At 33.8% G+C, this 16,088-nt stretch overlaps 2 protein-coding genes across 2 annotated transcripts in view; both read right to left on the bottom strand.

Annotated features, from left to right (window-relative positions):
• LOTGIDRAFT_231468 (hypothetical protein) overlaps positions 1-5,528 on the bottom strand; it is a gene marked incomplete at both ends in the record, with an annotated part of 10,716 nt that extends 5,188 nt beyond the window's left edge. Inside the window, 3 exons of the mRNA XM_009053601.1 lie at positions 1,257-1,372; positions 1,596-1,724; positions 5,343-5,528. Coding sequence (XP_009051849.1) covers positions 1,257-1,372; positions 1,596-1,724; positions 5,343-5,528 — 431 coding nt within the window. The remainder of the gene's footprint in view (positions 1-1,256; positions 1,373-1,595; positions 1,725-5,342) is intronic.
• Positions 5,529-5,954: 426 nt separating this feature from the next.
• LOTGIDRAFT_214061 (hypothetical protein) lies at positions 5,955-14,091 on the bottom strand. Its single transcript, XM_009053600.1, has 16 exons — positions 13,884-14,091; positions 13,439-13,548; positions 13,089-13,198; positions 12,540-12,663; positions 12,015-12,127; positions 11,792-11,878; positions 11,348-11,439; positions 10,879-11,009; positions 10,262-10,377; positions 9,054-9,189; positions 8,574-8,650; positions 8,095-8,215; positions 7,767-7,865; positions 7,441-7,516; positions 7,083-7,187; positions 5,955-6,703 (listed from the first exon to the last, which is right to left on the bottom strand). The coding sequence occupies exons 1-16, from the start codon at positions 13,928-13,930 to the stop codon at positions 6,664-6,666; spliced, it is 1,584 nt and encodes a 527-aa protein (XP_009051848.1). The 5' UTR covers positions 13,931-14,091; the 3' UTR covers positions 5,955-6,663.
• Positions 14,092-16,088: the final 1,997 nt, after the last annotated feature.

The following is a 16,088-nucleotide window of genomic DNA, read 5'->3' as shown; positions in this document are numbered from 1 at the left end:
GTTGGAAAGAGAGTCAGAGGAACTGGTTAGGGAAAACGTTGCCGGGCTTCAAATCTGCTATATCGATCCTGGCATTTTCAAGAGAGTTTTTCAGAAATCTGTTGCAAATTGCAGAAAATGTCGAACCTTGGCCGTTAGATGGAAAATCTGAATGTTACCCATTTAATAAATATTTTTAAACTTAACTTACTTGTTATTAGCTTTACGAATTCTATACAGTCTAATTAAAATTAGACCAAACTAGTTCGAATAGCTCCAATGAGTTATATAAGCTTATAAAAACGGAACAAAGGTTATCGAATTTAAATTAGACTGGAATTCTATGGAAACGATCGAGTACATTGGTAGCGAAAAATATTGCAGGTTCTTAATTTTGAGTTAAAAATTGTGCCTTCTGGAAAGTTTACGACGTGTTATTGTTGTTTACAGGCTCACAGAGTAACGTCAAAATATATACCCTTTATATTTTTGTACATATTATTAGTCTAAAAGGGGGCACATTAAGGCGTTTACATAGAAAAGTCCGTAATGCACTGATAATCTTTTTGGATAAAACATATACACACGTATAAGGCCTCTATAAATATGTTTTTATTGACAATTATTATAATAAAAATATCTTGATAGTGCAATTATTGTATTACAGAGAATCGATTCATATTTCCCTATAACTCATAGAAATAGCGTGATCCAAAAATAAGTTATACCCGCGACAAAAACTCCATAACATACGTTCATAAACATATGTTGTGCTGTGTACATGCAGCGGCGGCCCAAGCGGGGGAACAAGGGGTTGGGTGAACAAGGGGGTTGGTGGGGGTGCTAAGAAAAATGGTTTGTACCCCCACTTTATATTTAACAAATTTGATTGTTAAACGTATTTGCCCCAATATATGTGTCAAGATGCACAAAATCATTTCAATTTGTCTATATAACTTTCTTCGAGAACCCTCTCAGACGCTCCATGAGAGGCTTTCAGATGTGACGCCTCCTCAGAGTTGCCACATTTTCAATTGAGCCTCGACAGTTGCCCCCCCCCCCCTACCTTAATTGAGTCCGTCTGGCCCCTATTTGTAACCCTAGTCTCGGGAGGCTGGCGCCGCCACTGCGTACTTGCCTCTTTAGAGTTAATATTGAAACGAAAATGATTTTCACACTACGATTGTCAAGAATGAACAATAACTTTATGCCCATTTTGAATATTTGCGTAGCTTTATGTCCGCTACGATTGGTTAATAACCACTAGCACTACACACGTGACAATAGCCGCCATATTGGCTCCTAGTAACACTCCTGATAATGCAAATCTAGCTGCTCTGGCAGAGGCATACTCTGCTGTTGGTAAATCATTTAATTTCAGAGCTTTTCGTACCTGTAAAAAAAGGAGTATTGTTATTATAAAGGTCTCTCTGAATGTAATCATCTCGGCTATATCTCAAAACTTGACAACGTCGTATATATTAACGTACCCATAAAAAGCATTCAGAAGTAGTACATGTGTAGTTGGAAGTCGCCAGAAAGCAAAAGATGGTCACAAGATGGTTTTTATAGCAACTGAGAATGCAACGGTTTTTCATTTATAGTAAGAAACATACCTTAAGACCCTGTAATATTGCCGCAACGCCTAGTGGAAGAAAAAAGATGGTGGACACTAAAGAGAAGAATAAATGATCCGAAGGTGACGTATCTAATTCCCGGTTTAATGAAGTGGGTATTGACGTCATCTGAAAGAGTCAGAAATAGAAACATTAAATATCTATGAAAATATGCCCCAAAAATGTTGAAATAGAGAGAATTTGAGATGCTCGATAAGTTTGAAATTTCCGGATCTTTGAAGGTGTCGATTTACCCTGTTAAAACAGAATTCTGGCAGATAAATATCAAATGAAGCTCTCATCGGGGGTTTTAACTTGGTACATAGCCAAAACCCAGTTTCAGATTCAGATCGCATTGACCTCAATAATTTAAGTATGGTAACTTTAATACTGTCTACAATGTCTACAATGTCTATTGCCGATGGAACAATACTATTTATTGATATTTTTGAGCGCAGTTGAATATCATAAAAGATTCATTGTGATTTTACGACCTTCGTTTGCTGGGTCGTTCTCAAGCAGGAGACAATAATTGACATATCGACATGTACCCTGGTGCACACGAAATAAATAACATCAGAGTACAAATCAATGGACCCTTACCCCAGAACAGCTTTTGTAGACTTAGAGGCATCTAAAGAAATAGGAAAAGAAATTCCTAGCTTGAGATATTTTTGAAAGAATTATTCGATTTTCGTACATTTCTAGTACTTCTGAACTGAAGCCTATTTACATATACTGAAGACTCCAAAGTGGCACATTTGTTCCTTTAAAGTAAAGGACATATTTAGGAGCATTTTGTCTTAAAACACTCTATACATACCACTTTAATTGAGGAAAGAACCTAAGGAAGAAATTATAAGGATATTCTTAGAAATTAAGGAAATATTTTCACTTAAGATGTTTTAAGTATACGGGGCCTGCTCCTGATAAATATAAGGGTTATGGATAGGCTACTCATATGATACAGCAATGGTTTGGTTTTATCTACAAGTACATGTATAGCATATGATAAAATTAAGAACGCTTTATATAACAGATATCAAATTACATAGGCCAATACGTGTATATGTAGTATGCTATTATATAGTAATGATTATCCTGAAATTGCTCAGAATGCCAGGCCTACATGTACATGTAATTGATTTAAAGGGAAAGGTGGGCCATTTTTTTGGGGGGGAGGGGGGGTTGATTTTAATCTTGAATATATGAAAATAGTCTTCAGAAGTACTAGAAATATATGAAAATCGCATAATTCCTTTAAAAATACTTCAAACTAGGAATTTTACTCACTTTTCCTATATATGTCTTTTCTATATATCACAGGATATCTTAAATTGACGAGTCGTCATTTAAACATTCAATCGCGGATAATTCTGGACACAAATGGATTTGAAGGCTCAAATTTCAACGGTGAGCTTTGAACACTATTAATGATCGGTTTAGCTAGAGAACAATTTCCATTTCTGACACTAAAGTTTAATTGGTGAAAATATATGGCCTACCTGTCCCTTTAACTAGCAAGAGATGTTTCTATGAATTACATATGAAAATGAGAAATATTCTTGAAGAAAAATAAGGAAATGGAATTTCACAGAATAGCCTACTTCTTCTCTTCACAGCGTAAAGATGAAATGAAATGAGTTATACGGCCTACTTTCTGCACATGAATGGGCTAACGGAGACGAGACATGCGGTGTGCAATGAGGAAAAGTTTGCAAGGACAGTGGCATTATCCAGTTTAATTTCTACCAGTTATAGGATCTTTAACGTACACAGCCTGCGTACACACCGACCTCAAGCTATTTATTATCATCTGAACAATTATATGGGCGTTTCCATTCAGACCTGCATCACTGCATGGGAAATCACGATGAAAATTTGAAAGTCATTATCTTGATCCGTGGCGGCATGGCACCAGACGGAATCATGCAAAGAAGAAGGAATGTGCCTACCTTGACTGAGATTTGTTCATTGAAATACTAATATAGTTGACCACCGAGTAATATATATACCAATAAAAACATCAATATAAATATGGACAATACAAAATAAATTCGCCCTGCAGTTTCCTTGTCACATGTTTAACTTAATACTAGTCCGAAATATGTCCCCTCATCTGGACTTTGGAAATTATTTTCTACGCATGGCTAAAAATCTAGTCACTCATTAAAGGGATAAACGTTTTGAGGTAGAAGAATAATACACATAGTTTTTCTGCCACTTCACCGGGCAATAACTCTCAAATAGAATAGAGGCTGGAATAGAGGCAGATGCTTCGGTCTTATTTTCATTTTAGTTCGGTAGTGTGTATCCTCAGTTTATCCAACATACGGTCTGTTCTGCTATCAGTTTAAAAATCCGCTGATAATTCAACTTTGATATACTCCCTCAAAAACAAATCCTCAGTTTTGCTTATTCTGTCGAGATAACTGACATAAGTCACATAAATCTATCTCAGGCAGCTCAATCGGTGCCGAGTTGGGTTTTCGTTTGCCTGGCGACTAAGTTCTAGATTCCCTGGGTTCGAATCCTCTTCAGGTAACAGCAATTTCTATACGATGGTCTATACGTCCCATATTTAAGTTGGAAAGTTTCGGATTATCAATATACACGTGATGAAATGAAACAATTAAAACAATAGTGACTAGTATACTATTATAAACCAGATGTAGCTATCATTAATATTGTAATGACCTTCGACTCGTACTCAATAATCCTGTGGTTGAGTTTGATTTGTATTAATCGTTGTAGTGACAAGAGTTATTGAAACTTTTTGAGATAACTTATTATCAGTTGTGTATTTAGCCGGTGATTTTTGTGCCCCGCCTCCGCAGACCATGAAAATGAAAATTGTATTCTACATTCACTTCCAAATCCTCGTGAGATGTATTCTTCAGCTTCTTACGTAAGATTAGTATTTAGTGCCCTCTAAAATTTAATGACCTTGACCCTGTTACTTTATTCGCGGGAATGACAAACTAGGCTAAACTTTGACAAAAAAAGGATCGACTTACTGTTAAAATGTGTGCCCAACGGGGAGCTACCTGGAGTGATGAAGAGACCGAAGCTCTGAGCTATTTGGGGTGACGAGTTGGCAAACAGCGCACGCAAACATGCACTTTCATTGCTGTGTGTCTTAAAAAAAAAAATTGGAGATTCTTAAGCCGTAAGGTTCGTTTGCGCTTTAAACGAGACAAATTCAACAAAAACTTCAAAATCATAGCTTTGTTTATAGCGGGCGCCATTTTGTATGTTTGTGTTTTTTTCGCCTCCTCTGACTGGAGAGCAGGTCTACTTTAACTTATAGGGTTTGGGGTTAATTGGTTGCGGAAAGAACCCAGTCAGTCTTCTCCGACGTATTGGTAGCCATCGATTTTGGATGTTTTTAAAGACTGTCTTTGAAGCATCCATGTTATTTTGATGAAATAGAGAATATTCATCAGCTGATATAGATTTGTCATTAAATCAGGATCAACGTATGAATAAATATTCACAATGTTATCATTAGAATGCTGGATATTGATTAAATACATGTCTCGGTTTTTTACTGTTATTAAGTTGATATTAATTGTTGTATACACCTGCAGCCTGTTTACAACAAAATGGAATGCTTATTGGCTTAAAGGGATTGTAAAGGGATTTATAGCCTTTTTGTGTGTACTAAATTAAAAAATAAATAGTGCAAAGTAACCCCACTTTACGGTACTCTTATTACTTCTATTGGCAACATTCCCAGCCCCTGACCCTGACTCCGACAAAATCAATATCAACGTCTGGACCCTTCAGATAGATGGTATGGGTTGAAAGCCGACACCGGATCATCTCAACTTTCGGATGCACTACTGATAAGGTAAAAGATTCCCGAGCTAAATCTTTATCAATTCCAATATCATCCACATCCTTAGCATCGATGTCACCCAGGACAGACATCCTTGTTCATGGCAGTTCGCTGTCTGTGATTCTATGTAAGACACAGATAATCTAATTAAATATTATATCATTTGCCTAGTCCTAAACATCTGCCTCTATTTCAGCCTCTGATAGATAGTAATAACTGTCAACATATCTATCAGAGGCTGGAATAGAAGCAGATGTTTCGGACGATACATTTGCGTGATCGACGCAGTGCACATTAAGGGTATATACTGGGACACATTGCGGTTATGTTCAATGTTATTTCTATGCTTTAAAAAGTACAATGTGATTGTGAACAACACATGTACTACGTGTTCAGTGCACAAACACGGCTCTGAAAGCTACGCTACTGCAGGGAGAATCAGTAATTGTGCGACATGTTTAACATAGACATATTGGCTTCATTACGTAGGATTGAAGGCTTGGTGATGTAGACACTAATTCAAGATAACAATGTAATAAATCAAAACAATTAACAATACTATTCATTATCAATAATTCATCTAACACTAGATAACAAATATCACAGTATACATTTTTCACGTGAATCATTCATTTATTTTATCAATTTCTCTTACAAACATTCAAAAATATAACGAATCCTAGCTCTAACAAGTTCTAGCACTAATTATAAGCTAGCAATAACAAAAGACAGTGTTATGCCTATTTGTATTCATGAATAAGTTTTATCACATATTCGAAGAGCAGAAGCAAGTGCTTCCTTTGTTTAAAGTATAGAATAGGTATAGGGGCGAAGGCCTGTTGGAGCAGGCTGGTTTGTCAGAAATTTTCCCACGAATTTTATCTTTGTTTTCGGGTTGTTGACCGATATTTTTTCAGTCACCCCCTGCCCGCCTCTATCTCCTACTACTATGAGAATAGTAAATTTTGAATAGTGATATTGATACTATTTATTAATTGATTTTTGATAATTTGTCAATTTTGAATACGTGCTAATTAAAACATATCAAGTAAATTTGATGTTCATGAAGAAAAAGATTTTATAGTATCTTTACAATACAAACTAGCTCTACAATGTCCATATATAGATGCTAATACAATTTGGCAGTCTGGATACATATTTCTTTTGTAAATGCCAACTATACATTGTTATAGAATATGGTGGCAGTTTACAGAGATGTGAACTCATTTAATTTGATAATCTTTTTGTCCAGGTATTAGGATCATCTCTGAAAGAAAGAGAAATTAGTCATTAACAAATCAATTTAATAAATTCATAGAGAAATTTGAATCTCTGACCTGTACCTTGTGACTTATTGATATAACTAATGACTTGCTATCAGTTGTCCCTTTCTCTGTAAAGTATGAATAAGGCAAATATTCTTCAATGATTTTAGAAATTTATGTGAAATTTCATTCTCTGTATGTTAAATCAAATTTACCCGAGACTGACGCATACTACATTCTTAGCAACAGTTCAAATCAAGATAACTTTCTCAGCATGGTTACAGAAGACAAATACCAGTATTCTATGCAATGTAGCCAAAATAACTTTCTGACCTATTCTGGATGGGATCCTGAAAAACTGAATTCTAAACAACTACTCACTTGATTTCTGATTTTTTGATTTGTTCACCCTGTGTTAATAATTGAGCAGCCTGAGATACAATAGGATCATAAGCTAAACTAGCTACAGCTACCACATTATCTCCCCTGAAAATAAATGTTGAAAATTGTTAAAGGGATTTGAAAGAGGCTTTTATGTGTATTGTGGACATTGCTTGAATATGATTTATAAAAAAAATCTTGTCAGATCATGGATGGTGAGAGAAGTTACACATATCCCATTTGTTCATCTTTGACTTTCTTCAAGTTTGTGAACTCACAGAAGCAAGATGACAACTAGCATGAGTTATCAGGGTTAAAAGAAATTCTGACATAATCAAGACATTATACTGGTACTTACTTAGTGTAGAATGCTGCAAATTTAGGAGCCTCTAAATCACCATGTATAATAACATCATCAAAACCAACACCATAGCCTGTTATATATAGAAAACATGATACAATCTGGTCTCAGTGACAAGCGATAGGTAATAATGTCTTGATGAACATTCATCACACACCCATATCAAAATCATGTGATATCATGAATATTCATAGCCTCAGTCCATGTTACTAGATTTACCCTCCATAGTGAAACATGGTACAAATAAATGATAGTTCCTGAGGTCTTGAAGAGACTATTGATAGACATTACAAATTATAAAATAACAAGAGCCTATACAATACCTGTATATCTAACACTTTTACCATACATTACAGTCCAAAAATAAGGTACACTTTTAATATCTGTTTTAATACCAGCCATATTCCTACCCCCTACTCGACCTGCAAAAATATCAAACCTCTGAATGAAAGAACACAGAATATATACCAAACAATAACCAAAACTTTTAATCATATCTAAGGACTTTTGCAATAGTGACTTCAGAGAATGCTTAGTTTGAGTTAGATCACAAGAACCAGATGTCTTGACCAAAACCTCTTTACAATCCATTTAAGTCTATAATATATTTGATGGACATATTTTGAATGAAATAATTAAATATAGATTTACCATGTTGATGAGCCATCTGCCAATGTTGTATGTTAACTTTACTATTATCTGGTGTAATGAACAATGGAAATTCTACAATATCTCCTCCAGCATATACATCTTTTATATTAGTTTCTAGATTCTACAATATAATTTTTATATTAGTGGTCAATTTAAACGGTTAAGCAAAGATATAGTTGAGTAAAGATATTTGAACTTAAACACTCCTAGTCTATTTTCTTTAGAGGTATAATAAGTAGCAATTGAAGTTATTCTAGCTAGACTTATATTGTGTTAATGACTACTTACACTTTCTAAAGAGGACTTTACATCGATCCACAACCAGTACAAATATCTTACTAGAATCCTTAATATTACAGAAACCTTGAAGGAGGCAGGTAATCAAGTCCCTGTGAACCTGCCAATGGCTGCCAAAGTTGAGGATAAGGGGTAAGCAATTAACAACCATGTACTGTCTGTAGCTCTCTATTCTGTCTTACCTGATTAACAGAGACAAATCCTCTATCAGATAATTCTATACCAGATCCTTTTAGAAAGCCAGTTCCTGGAACAACACCTGAAATATAACACAATTATACTGATAAGATCATTTATATCTTTTCTGTCTCTGTTTAAAGGGGGGAGCATGTGCCAGCTTTAGAGAATGGGAATAGTCAGTTAGAGAGTTTGTTCTTTATAGGATGTCTTTTGCTTGCAAAAAATTAGCAGTCATGGGTTCCGATTTTGATCAGGACATGAAAGTCTGATGACCTTGAATAACTCATCTTCACTCATAATTCCAGTCAAAAACAGCTGATAAAGGGTGAAGATAAAATTCGTGAAAGATCAATGTCAAGATTGGCCAAGGACCAACAGTATAAAGGATCCTTAATTGTGAACCTAAGTTGTTATCCTTGTAAAATATACTTGTTTGTTTCTTCCTTTTTCAATACAGAAATAAATAAAAAATAGAAACATACCAACACCTAGTATACAGACATCAGCTGATAGTTTTGTTTTATCTTTTAATACAACATCAGTTAATACACCCTCTCTCCCTTTTAATTCTTCTAGACCAGCGTTAAGGTGGAATTTTACACCCTTATCTTCATGTAACTTTCAATAAAAAAAGTTTGAAAGTTAAGAAAAAGAAGCATTTTTCAAAATTTATTTAGTTTAATATATATATATATATATATAGAGAGAGAGATTCTATTCTTTAGTCATGACACCTTGTTAGTCCAACTGATGAATATATATACTTATTGACCAAGTCTGTTTTGTTGAAACATTGCTTCAAAGAGAAAGTCAACCAATAGGTTTTACATTATGCTAACAGCACAAAATGCCATCATTGTAAATCAAAAATACCTTTTTAAATACTTCACCTAACTTTTCACCAAAAACATTGGCCAAGGGCACATTACTCTGCCCAACAACTGTCACAGATTTACTTTTATCATGAAGAAAAGCAGCTGCTTCTAGACCTAGCATAGGACAGACAAAACACAACAATAAGCATGAAACATAGAAAGCAGGGGAAATGTTTTCAATGATTTGAATACAATTTCACATTTTTTAGGTCCTTTAACGGCCCACTAAAATAATTTTAGTCAGTAAGACATTTTAAAGCTCTAATCAGAAATGACAGAGAAATCAACAGCCCTGAAATGAATTGACTTTAATCATAATGTGTTAAAAAGATGGTAAAAACAAATTGAAAACCTCTGAAAATCAAAACCATTACCAATAAAGTGAGAAGGCAGAACACGTTATTTTTTTCTTAATGTTAATTAATGTAATTAGAACAAATTATCTAATACATTATTATATACAGTGTCTAGACAAACAAAGATATTTGTCCACATCCAGGTCTGATTCAAACATAAACCAGAAAATTATATTGCTGTATTTTCAGGTAGAATTAATAGTTATTCAAACTACAAAAGCAGATATTGTATTTTGTTCTTTATAAATTCAAATAACCAAAAATATGCGGATTGTGCAGGCTTTTATGTCTCTCTTGATGTACATAACAATATTTTCTTTACTATTTGGTGAATCTTGCAATGTTTTGTAGATAAATTATTTTATTACCAACATAAATTATATAACTAGCACTAGCTTGGGGGTGGTCATTGTTAAGAAGCAAGCAGACGTATATGTGGGAAACATGCAAGACCCTGACCTTCTGGAAAACTTGTCCTATTCTCTGACCCAATATTTTTTGAAAGGGAACTTGAATCATGTCAACCACGGAGAGACTTTTAACTTTTCCTGCTAAACACGAGGCCACTTCCAATCCTAGTATGGTATGATCACAGCGTGAACTTTATATTGATATATTAGATCAACACATTGTCGTACAAATTTATTTCTTTTGTCTCATCAATTCAAATTTTGATGCACATTTCATAACAATATGACATTGAAATGACTGTATTAGAGAGACTAGATGGATGTATATCTACATGAATAGAGCAATCTCTTATTCTAGAATCTGCAGAAAAAACAAACATTTTCAAGAAAATATCCAATTTAATTGATTCGCAGATACTCATTAAAGAATCAATTGGATCGCCCTGATGTCACGTCACGTTCACAAAAGCTGCTAATAATATCTCAAGGCTTTTGCTACAGTGACGTCAACGAAATTGGAAATGTGCAAATCGATTCTATCAGTGTCCCTATACATTTAAAAAGTTTAACAAAACCTGTCATGCTCATTATTAACGGTCTAATCATTGTCTAGTGAAAACTTTGTGAGAAAACCACACCAAGCAAGTCGAAGCAAAATCAGCCTACCTATAAATGATGATCCTATAACAACAACATGTTTTCCTTGTGCGGCTTCGTAAATTTTTTTGGCATCTGCTGGGGTTCGTAAAGTAAACACATTCTGTAAATCTACTCCTTTTATAGGTAAAGATCTTGGTCTATTAAAAGAGAATTGTTTGTTAGAAAAGGAAACAATGCAGCTTATTTCGTTCATTGTTTTAACAGTTATGTTACTAGGTTGCAATAAACTAATATTATCACAATTGAGTTTGATTGTTGGGTTACGTGTTGAGGGTGAGATTATATGTCCGTAATGATCTCAGCAAAAATCTTTAGTCACTCTCTTTGCATTATACATTTATAGAACAAAATATGCTGTAACTTTGATTTAATCTAGTTTTACCACAGTTAAGCTCCACCCACTCAGAAATAGAATATAAAGATCAAAGGTATTTTTTTTATATCAAGTTATAGTATCAATATATCCTAAACTTACTTCCCACCAGTAGCTATAAATAGAGAATCAAACGACAGTTTCTTTCTGTCGTAAAGTTGGACTGTTTTAGATTTAACATCTACAGATACAACCTGTAAACATTAAAGAGAAGTTAACTGTTTGTAGGTAATACAATAGAAGTGAGTTTATGTATCAAATAGACCTTATATGTCATGTGATACGAAACTCCTATGCAGAGTGTCATCAGATGTGTTAGAAGGCTGAATATGCCTCACTAATCATCCTCCTGAAGCTAGGATGGCAAAGCTTGTTAAAATAGTTTTAATACAGTTCCCTTTGTGAGTTATGCAGATTGGTAGGACTGACAAGGAAAAGTGTTCTTGATGTGAAAACAAACTGGTCTCAATATCAGTATCACACCAAAACAGATCAATAATTGAATTCTGATAATGAGAATCACAGATCTAAAATCAATTTTCCTACCTCATGTCCTTTCTTGATTTCTATATCATAATTCTTATAAAATTCTTCATTTCTTAAAGCTATGGCTTCAGGTTTAGAGTCCATTGCCTAAAATCATCAGTAAAATTCTTTAATCAAATTCAAATATAATGTAAAATAGTTCTTGTTGAATGTAAACTTTTGTAATAGGTTTCAATTGGGTTCTTTGAAAAGTCTTTAACAATTGGCATTGGAAGAAACTCACCTTACTAAGTTTTGGTCTATCATAAGGTAAGGTTGGTTCTTTAGAAATTATGACAATTCTACCAGTAAAACCTTCCTGTCGTAATGTTTCACTACATACTACTGATGCTGGCCCTATATAACATGTGATATATTGATATCAAGAATCTGGGATCTGGGATGACCATTTTGTTGAACAAATACATAACATCAATGAAAGACACAAACAGTTGTCAATTCAGCAGCAAATCATATCAAGATGTGCTGTAGTTCAGTTGGTTATAGCTTTGGAATTATGTCATTTCCTAGGTTATTTCAAACCAGTTGCCTTGTGAAGACCTGATGACCTTGAATAAGTCATCTATCCTCATAATACATGTTAACCGAACTATAAAGACCAATAAAAGGGTATGGATAATCTGGGAAAGATTAATTCCAAGAAGGTTACACCAAGGGCCAGCTGATTCTTGTGTATTTCAGTTGTTTTCCTTACTTCTGTCTTGCTTGATTAAAAACTGGATTTGTAGTTATTCAAGTAGCATCTTACCTCCTCCAATCAGAATAAATGTTTTCCTATTGTCAGCATTTTGACGACACATAGATTTTACTCGTTTAGTACTGGCTAGATTTCCACCATCTTTTAGATATATCTTTCCCGACTTCACTACAACCTGCAAAACAAATATTAAATGAGTATTTACAAAATAGACATTATTTTAAGGAATCACTCCAAGGCATAATCCAAAACGGTTTCTCAGTGACTGCATCAAATGGTAACTCTACATTGCAGAGTCTGCAACTAACCCAGATGAAGAGCCTCTTTGGGACTGTTGTAGCCTTGAAAGTTGAACAGGTGCTTGATAACCTGAAAGTCAAGGTGTCCAGGGTTCAATTCTGAAATGATACCTTAAACTTTCAATCCTGTTTTCCCTTGTTAGAGGGGTTGACATGAATTAGGAGACTAGTCATTCAAATGGGACAATAAGCCAAGGTCCTGTGTGCAACAGGTTGTGCACTCAAAAGAGAAGGCCAAAGCTGCTTTTATTTTACTTGAACTCAAGAGCTTAAAGCTATTCCAGACTAATCTGGCACTTACCTGATATGTTGGTAAACTATCTAAACCAGGGAAATCTTCTATATCACCAGTCTTAACATCAAAACAGGCACCATGCCATGGACATCTTACTACTCCTTTACACAGAGACCCTTCAATGAAAATAACAATATATCAGATTTCTGAGAATTTCACCTTCATGAAGGTGGGACTTAAAACAAAATGAGGCCATGTACGCAATTTAAAAACAGTTGGTTAATGCTGCTGTTCCCATTCTTTCCTCATTGCACAATGCATGGCATTGTCTGTCTTTAATAAGTTTAACATGTTACTTCAGGAACAAACATGAACCTTCAAGCATGATCCTGATGCAGTTATAGGACTGTACCTACCATTAGCTAATGGTGCACCATAATGAGAACATTTTCCCCCTACAGCATAATACTGTTCACATTCCTGTACTAATAATATTTTATTACCATCTATTTCTACTTCTTTCATTCTATTAATATATATAAGTACAGATTTTCATTCCAAATCTATTTCAAGAAATATACCTCACAGTGACAAGCCACTAGACAGCATATACTAATCAATATGCAATATACATCATAAATATTCTGATCCAAATAAAAACCATGCAAATAAAGGGGTTTATGGGTTGTCTGTTACTGCTTTAACACATCTCAAACAATGCAATTAGGTCAACTTAATCATCTACCAACATCTTGGATGTACTCAACTTTACAGAGTAACCATTGTTATATTACAAAATTTATCCCATTACACTATACTTCTGTTGAAACTTCATGGCGAAATGACAATAAGACCACCTACCCTCCATCTTGGATGTCGTCTACATTACACAGTAATTGTTGAGTCATATTGGAGCTATTACTATTATTACTACTAGGTCTACTGGTGGTAGTTGATAGATGATTGACAGGATTAATTAGTGTACCATTGCCTACTAATTAATTAAAACATAATCATTAAAAACACTTTGATTAAATAATCCTTCGATGAATAGAAGTACAAATTATAGATAAGACAATTCTATAGATGGATATCAATAGATAGAAGGACCCATTTACTTTATTTAAAGGATCAATATCATGCATGGCAGGTCTTCATTTGAACTTTTCGAAAGATAAAAAAGTATTGCAAAATCCTTTAAAATGTCCTTTAAATTCTTTTTGATGCAAGAAGTAATGAGGAACTGCATTTATGTTATTGTAGATAATGATTTTCCTGATATCTATTTTTATTTGAAAAGCATAGAAAAAGGAAAATGGTGATGACATTCTTCATTAATAAAGTGATGCCATGAGGATCCTAAATTTGTTCACATGTTAAAGCATTAAGTTGGTTGAATATTGAACAGTAACATAGAATTTGTTCAAAGATAGGTCATCAACAGCCAAAAATTTGAGACAAAACATCTGCAAATTTAATCAATTGATATACAGATTACAAGTAACTGAAAGGTATGCCAAAGAAGAAATCTAACAATGTAACTACCGGTATCAAAAAAAAATATCCTAAGAATCGTCAAAAATAGTAGTGCTCTAATATGAAATAAAAATTCTAAATAAATATGTTTAGATAAGGCGAAAAAAGCCTAAGATAAGAGTTGTGTCAATGAAACAGGGGGATGTTAATGCTTTTATTATAGGGAAAGTGATAACATCATCAATACATATACTTTTACAACTTTAAACTTCCCCAGTATAACTGCAGCTATTCTGTATCACTTAAAAATATATATTACAATCTAATTACAATTCTCCTGCAATTCATTGAAAAAATCGTTAAATCAGGAAATTTAGATGACATCCTGGAAGTGACAACTAAAGTTCCACAGTACATTTCTAGTGATTATCAGTGAACTGAAAGCTGGATTTTGATTTTGAAAAGAGATATGGATGGCTGAAAAAGGGTTTTATCATTTTTGAATAAAATATTTAGACAACTTTATCCCTTTAGAAAAGAGAAATATTGCTGTTAGTAAGCTAGTAAACAAGAGAAGAGTCACAAAGTATGTAGTATTTAAGGTAAATAACAACTGTATCTCTATAAGAAATATGAATATTGTTGTTAGTTAAATTAGTGATTAGACAAACCTGGTGCTGTGTTAAATGAGTTGCGATATTCTCGATACATTGTGGTAACTGACATACAAATAAATAAATAAATTAATAACAATGTTTTTACTGTTTGTTAGTCATGTGAGTCAACATTCAGTTATAGTTTAACTTTAACAATGATATTAATGTACATCTGAGCATATTTCAAAATATAAACACAACCAGTCTAATTGGCTTTAAGTCTTTAACTGTATAGTTTCTTAGCCTAATCAAATTATCTCACATGTCACATGAACTAAAGGTGTATTCTGTTTCTTATGCTTCTAAGGAATACATGTAGTATGCTTCACGACAGGAATACACCATTTGTTCGCATCACAAAATCCCAGCATTGGAGAGCGCAGAAATTTGATTGTCTGATGGTGTCATCAAACAGACAAATGTTCAAGAGGCCCCTCTTTAGACTCTAACTGAAGTGGTCTAATTTGAATAAGACTGTATAGTCTATCTGTATTCTACCTAAAAAATGTTTATATTTAAATCTTACGTCCAGATGAATAAAAATACCTTTACTTGATCGTGAACAAACATAAAGATATTTGAAGAGTTAAAGTAGGACACATGTTAATGATATTATCCTTTCAAAGTTAGAAACAACCTTTTTTACTTTTAAGTCAGCATAAAATAAATAAATATATCTATCACGTATCAACATATTATATAAAATACATTCGTACCGGTATTGAAAATTCAATTAATCAACTAGAAAATAGTTTTATCTCTCACGTACATGAACATAAGACCTGAATATATTCATATTTCAATTTATCAATAGAAAAACATTTATCTCTCTAGTCAGACAGGTCGGGAAGAAGACTGTTAATGTCAGTAAAGAATTGCCATTATGTGCTCCTGATTTTCGTATCACACTACCACTTTTTGCAAGCAATAGGCC

Source organism: Lottia gigantea, assembly GCF_000327385.1.
Source record: "Lottia gigantea unplaced genomic scaffold LOTGIsca_20, whole genome shotgun sequence".
Lineage (NCBI taxonomy): Eukaryota > Metazoa > Mollusca > Gastropoda > Lottiidae > Lottia > Lottia gigantea.
Note: the sequence above shows the minus strand (reverse complement) of the source record. Positions and strands in the feature narration are given on the sequence as shown.

What these genes read in the sequence shown, in the direction of transcription:
- LOTGIDRAFT_214061 (XM_009053600.1), bottom strand. Translation starts at nt 13,930, where the DNA reads ATGACTCAACAATTACTGTGTAATGTAGACGACATCCAAGATGGAGG. An exon ending in TAGGACAAGTTTTCCAGAAG is followed by an intron (nt 9,190 to 10,261) that starts GTCAGGGTCTTG and finishes TTTTATTGAAAG; the next exon opens with TTACATGAAGATAAGGGTGT. An exon ending in TGTCTGTATACTAGGTGTTG is followed by an intron (nt 8,651 to 9,053) that starts GTATGTTTCTAT and finishes GTTATATTTCAG; the next exon opens with GTGTTGTTCCAGGAACTGGC.